Source organism: Hordeum vulgare, chromosome 1H (genome assembly GCF_904849725.1).
Source record: "Hordeum vulgare subsp. vulgare chromosome 1H, MorexV3_pseudomolecules_assembly, whole genome shotgun sequence".
In the NCBI taxonomy this organism is placed as follows: Eukaryota; Viridiplantae; Streptophyta; class Magnoliopsida; order Poales; family Poaceae; genus Hordeum; species Hordeum vulgare.
In genome coordinates, this window is record NC_058518.1 from 97,907,977 (window position 1) to 97,914,726 (window position 6,750).

At 41.0% G+C, this 6,750-nt stretch overlaps 1 protein-coding gene across 1 annotated transcript; it reads left to right on the forward strand.

Moving 5' to 3' along the window:
* The first annotated feature begins 3,176 nt into the window (after positions 1-3,176).
* On the forward strand, positions 3,177-3,967 carry LOC123407708. The gene has a single exon (XM_045100901.1). The coding sequence runs from the start codon at positions 3,332-3,334 to the stop codon at positions 3,695-3,697; it is 366 nt and encodes a 121-aa protein (XP_044956836.1). The 5' UTR covers positions 3,177-3,331; the 3' UTR covers positions 3,698-3,967.
* Positions 3,968-6,750: the final 2,783 nt, after the last annotated feature.

The following is a 6,750-nucleotide window of genomic DNA, read 5'->3' on the forward strand; positions in this document are numbered from 1 at the left end:
GACCATGATTTATTTTATTTTCTAGTAGATGATCTTATATATGTTACTCAACAAATATTGTAATGTAACTAATCACACACACCACCATTACAAGAAAAAAAATAGAGTTTATGAACTCACTGAATCAAGATAATGGGACAATGAGTTTTCAAGCGAATTGTGGGTTTACGATGATTTTTTTTTTCTGTTTGCGACAAGGGGTTACGGAGAGCTATGGTAGGCTTTCCAGGATTAGTAGTTAATCCAATCAATACTTTTACATCACACCATAATATAACTGTTAGTACCGCACAAATTGAACTCCGTTACTTTTACATCACACCCTCTTGCTCATATAACTATTAGTACCGCACAAATTGAACTCCATTACTTTTACATCACACCATAATATATGGGTCCCCACACATGTGGGTGTTAAGGGGTGTTGTCCACACGTCCCGTGTGGTGTGTAAGGAAAACAGTCCATACGTAGACGTGTGGGTAAAACAACTAACGCATTCATTGGATGCATGCATGTGGGTATCTTTTTAAATTTCCAATTTTAAAATATTTTATCTTGTAAATGAAAAATCCGATTGAAGATCTGTTTTCATCATTAAATCCATCGCGATGAGATCTGTGAAACTAGATCTCATATCAATACGTTTTGATAAAATATTTTTTTGGCCAACAGTTGCCATGATGTTACACTGTAGTTGCCATGGTGTTTCCACTGAACTGGCCATGATATGTTTCAGCTATTTTTCTTCAACATTTAAAACTAAATTTTGACATACTATAAAACGGGGAGTCAAGAAACTAGACTTGCCATGAACCATAAACTAAAATTGCCATGATGGAAAAATTGTTATGGCCAATTAATAAAAATTACCGTAAAAAGTAGTTAAAAAATGTAGCGGTAGCTTTAAATCTAGAAGAAGAAATAGGTAGAACATGTCATGGCAACTTTATTGTAAACACTATGACAACTATAGTGTAAACATCATGACAACTTTTGGTCAAAAAAAATTCATTGATCATGGTCAAAATTCTAAAATTGCCATGATCTATAAACTAAATTTGCCGTGATGGATTACTAAAAGTTACCATGATCCATGAATTAAATTTGTCGTGGTTAATTACTAAAAATTACCATGATCAATTAATAAAAATTATCATAAAAGATAGTTGAAAATATAACGCTAGATTTAAAATCTAGAAGAAAAAATAGATATAACATATCATGGCAACTGTAGTGTAAACACTATAACAACTACAATGTAACATCATGACAACTGTTGTCTGAAAAAAATTCATCGAAACACATCAACATGGGATATAGTTTTGAAGATCTCGTCGAGACAGATTTAATGGTGAAAACAGATTTTTAGTTGAATTTTTTAATTAGGAGATAAAACATTTTTAAACCAAAACCAAAAAAAAATCTTGTTGAGAAAGAAACGGAAGTGTGGACGAAGTAGTTAAATGTCCACACAACAATCTAGTCTTACGTGACACAAAAAAACTGCTAAAAATACTAAAATTAATATAAAGCATAAACGAACGCAAATCCATGCGTATGGACGGTTTGCAAACGCCCATACATACGGACGTTATCTTTTTTCCTAATATACTATTGCTTACATAGATAATTGACCTTTGTTGTGTTATATGTTTGACTTATCCATGTGCATGCAGTCCGGTTAACCCGTTTAGTTGTTTAATCACATGCCTAACATTAACTATCAACCGACCGAACCTAGTCATCGATGTTCAGCTGCCGCCATACTTCCATGCATCAACACAATTAACTAGTAGACTATACTGCTCCATGACCTCTCTAGGAATCTTCCTAGAAAGTGCACAACGTACTGCTCATGGCAATTAAGCACTAATTCTTATCCCGTAAATTGCGCTAACCCATGAATTGATCGTCGGCGATGTAGCAACAGCTGGCACGATCAACACTTGTCAGTGGCACATATGTAAACATATAAGGTGCCGATTGACGTCATGGCCTACCTATACATGTGCCGGCAGTAGCACAAGAAGCTCTATGTTGCCAGCGGATGGCAGTTGGCAATATCAACACGTGTCAGCGGAACATTCCAATCGTCACGCGGATCAAGATCAAGGGTGTCGTGCACGTTACCGTACCGAAGAATATATGTCAAAGAGGAGAACATGTCCGGAAATCAGGCCCCCAAATCATGGAGATGGCCTGCATGTGCAACGAATTTGATTAGTCCAATTAGTTAAATCGGCACAATGGTGCATACCATGATCAGCTCCCCAGAGGGGAACATGGTGGCACATTATTATGGCATTATCTCAACCAGTACTTAACTATAGTTAACATGCTATGTATGTGTAGCAAACTATGTAGGAGGGAGATGTATTAATTACATGCAGTGTATCGTGCTTAGCAGACTATGTGTGTGCGCACATGACGCAGGAGACTTTTTTCTGTGCTGCATGCACTTTTGCTGAGGTGGCAGGGAGCTAGAGTGGCATGGTGCATGTGGGCCCTTGACACATCACACATGCATGCATATGCAATGGTAGTGGCGCCTTGAGGAGGATCATGCAGTGGAGGGAAGGGTACAGGGTGTTCTGATGAGGAGATTTAAAGGGGAGTGCATGCATGGTTGGTGCTGTATGAGAGGTGTCTGCCTGTGCGTGGATGGATGAGAAGATCAGAAATGTTGGTTGTTTAAGATATATATCATGTGGTGGCATGTGGCATTGAGTTAAGAGGAACATGCATGCCCTCTCCCTCAAGCAATACCTCCATGCATGCCAACATGCTTCCACGGTTCCACCCCCTCCTACTCTCTCTTTCTAGAATCACATAAAATAAAGTAATACTTGCTCCGTTCTTAAGACATTTTACTATAAATTACATACGAAACAAAATAAATAAATTCATAAAATATGTCTATATATCGTATGTAGTCTATAATAAGATCTTAAAAAGATTTATATTTAAAAATAAAGGCAGTAGTATGTGATCCACATACATATATATATATATACATATATATGATCTAGCTATGCTTGATGCATGTGCGTGCTTAATCACAGGACACAACATGGGTTCTTTATGCTCTGACACCTAATTCCCCCACATATCTAACCCGTTTCCAACCTAGCAGCTCCAACCCGGCCTCTCCTCTCCTATATAATATATGGCACCCCTTTCGCCATGTTCCAACACATGCATACTCAGTCACCCAGCTCCATTATCTCCCTCTCCTTGACTGATCTCCTCTAGCCACTCTACGTAGCACTTGCCTCTCTGTCTCTCTCCCTCTCACATTCCAAGTAGCAGCCCTCGCGATCGAGATCAGCCATGGTTGCACACGCCAGCATCTACTGCAACGACACCACCAACACCACGACGGCGAAGAGCGGGCCGGCATACTCCGCCGTGGCCCCTAAGTCGTCGCCGAGGAATATCAAGAAAAGGAGCGGCAAGAAGGCGACGAGGAGAACGGCCGGGCGGCGACGCAGCGTGGAGGTGATCAGGAGGAAGATGGAAGCGCTGAGGCGGCTCGTCCCGAGCGGCGGCGATCACCGCAGCAGCGACGAGATGGCGGAAGAAAACGGCGTGGACGAGCTCCTGTTCCGCGCCGCCGACTACATCATGCGGCTGCAGGTGCAGGTGAAGGCGATGCAGCTCATGGTCGACGTGCTGGAGCACACCAAAGACTCTTGATTACGTTTTTTTTTTTTGAGCTTTCTTGATTACGTATTTGCTATATAGGTCGTGTCGAGCAGAACAGATATATGTACACGCATACCAGTACAGGTACCCGCGTACGTACGCAAACTGTGTTTTTTTTTTTCGATTTTGGGGGTTATTTATTTATTTCTTTCTCTTTTGGTGTTTTGGAGAAGTATGAAAAACGTAGAGGCTAATTATACGGGTGGGAATGGTATTGGTTTATTCGTTAATTGTTGTGAACTTGCGTGGTGCGTACTTACGTAATGGTGTAAATATGTATACATGAGTTTGATATATATATATATATATATATATATATATATATATATATATATATATATATATGTATATATATATATGTATATGTATATATATATATATATATCGGGTATATGTTATAATAGAAATTTTGGTTGACAAATCACTCATTAGAGGACACTATTTGCTTAGGTGATGCTTGTTTCTGAATACTCCTCCGTCTTCAAATAAGTGTCGCAAAATTTATACTAAGTTAATATAATTTATACTAGATCAACAACACTTATTTTAGGACGGAGGGAGTACATATTTATTTTGGCGGATTGGCTATTTCTCAATTACCCGAGAAGAGAAATTGGAATGGTTAATAGGGTGATGAAACTCCTAACCCCCAATCCACCAGGGGTCTAATACCAGGGCCAAGAGCATGCAAATTGAGTGCCTTAACTGCATAGATGGTAAAGGTAAAATACAAGAACTACAGATAAGCTCCCAAGACAGCTCAGGGAAAACAAACTCCACTCCAAGTCGAACACACACATTACAATCACAACACATTAGTGTGTCCTAAACTAGCCATTAAAGTCGTGTCTCAATCAATGTCGGCCACCTTCGAAGAGCAACAACTCTAAATGAACTATCTTTGTCGATGCACCAACCTCCCTTGAAGACCTAAACGAGTCTGCAAGCGGCTGGTGGGACTTGGACAACCCAGAAAGTAGTCGTCTTCGACTCACCTGCGACTGCATTCATAGCGCCCTGGACAAACAATCCGGAACAACGGCATACACCATAGGAACACAACATAGGGCATGTTTGATTCACATTCTGTTTGAGGGCATTTTGTATACTTGTCCTAGTTGGGCCTGGCTGAGCTAATGCAGGCTCAGAGTCAACATTTGCATGTAGTTTCGTTACCTACATTAGGCCCCTTGCATGAAGGGAGCAATGAGTTAGCGTGTTGTTTGATTGCATGCGTCGCTCTTGTTAGGCAAATAACACGTTGTTTGATTACACCCGGCTAAAGATGTGATCACCACTTCTCACTAGTGGTGACCTTACCACACACACACACAACATTATCTTCTCCTAGCTAGGAAACAAATTGCAATTTATCCTAGCTACAAGCAAATGACAGTACAAATTATTAGGAGCCAATATGTTTGAATAGTCGAAAGTTCAACGATGCTAACTAGGTGGAAGTTCATCCTCTTCCTCTCCTTCTTCTTCAGATTCTGGTCTGACCTCTGTTAACCCACATTGCATGAGCCCATTCCAATCTTTTGTTCTTCCACGCCTCATTGTCAAACGCCTCCACACCATGGCCAGAGATGATCACCTCATCAAGAGTCACATCATCATCCTCCATCACAAGTTCATCAGTTCCCCATTGCAGGATCCAGTTATGAATGATGCAACAAGCAAGAACAAGCTTGACCTGGGTAGGGTAAGGGTGGAACACCTTCTGATCCAGGATCTTAAACTTGTTCTTGAGATCTCCAAATGCCCTTTCAACAGTTACTCTAAGGCTGGAGTGTTTGAGATTGCACAACTCTTGTGGAGTCCTAGGATAGTTCCTAGCAGATAACTCGATTGGATGGTACCTGGTTTTCCTGAAGGGTGGAAGAACACCTGGCTAACAAGTATAGCCAACATCTCCTAGGTAGAACTTGCCATCTAGGATGTTGATGCCATCAGGTCTACACATGTTGTCACTAAGAATGTTAGCATCATGTACTAATCCTTGCCAGCCAGCCAAGACATATGTAAACTTCAGATCAAAGTCAATAGTAACAAGCACATTTTGGCTTGTGTAGTGATTTATCCCTCTATATGTTGAGCTTGTGACCTCGGCACTCTAGCAGTGACATGGGTACCATCTATTGCGCTAATGCAAACTTGGAATGGCATTTACAACATGGTGTTATGGCTACAACAAAACAAGAACAACATATGAAGGCATTAACAACATACTCTCAATGCTCACCTTGAAGTATGGATACCATCTTGGGCTAGTGCAAATCCTGGTAGGAGTCCGGCCGCTTGGCAACACGGTCATCTCTTCTTTGGGTTCCTCAATAGCATACCTCACTTGCTTGAAGTATGTGGAGGTGGTCTCCATTAACCTCCTGAAGGTGTTGTGTACAACCCTGAACATCTCGTTATGACCAATAACATGGAGGAACATGGCTAATTGTTCTTCCACATTGGTGTGGATGTTATCTTCTAGCAAGCCCATGTTCCTAAACATTTGCACAAACCTGGTGAAAAGGATCGAGATGGACCTAGAGGGGGTGAATAGATACAATTACAAATTTAGTTGTTACTTGGCAATTTTAGGCAATAATGTGGAATGTGAACTTTAGCCTAAAAATTGCACTGGTGATGAGGTGACAAGTATGATATACAAGTTAAGCACCTAAATAGATAAACAAACCTGAATATGAAAACAAGTGAAACACGTAAGGAGACAAGTAACCACAAGTAAGGAGCTAGGGTTAGGAATAACTGGAACTCCGAGAGACGAGGATGTATCCCGGTGTTCACTTCCTTGGAGGGAAGCTACGTCACCCTTTAGAGAGGTGGATGTTACCACGAAGACACATCAACGCCACGAAGGCTCGACCTACTCTCTCCTTGAGAAAACACCAAGAAGGCGTTTCTCAACCACTAGTGGTAGGCCTTGAGATGGCCACCAAACCCTCACAAAATTTCCGAGGGAAATCACAATGGTTTGATTCCTCTCCGAAGAACTCCTACCGCCTAGGAGTCTCCAACCTCCGAGG

Excerpts from the sequence above, each read along its gene's own strand:
- LOC123407708 (XM_045100901.1), top strand. The coding sequence starts at position 3,332 with ATGGTTGCACACGCCAGCATCTACTGCAACGACACCACCAACACCACG.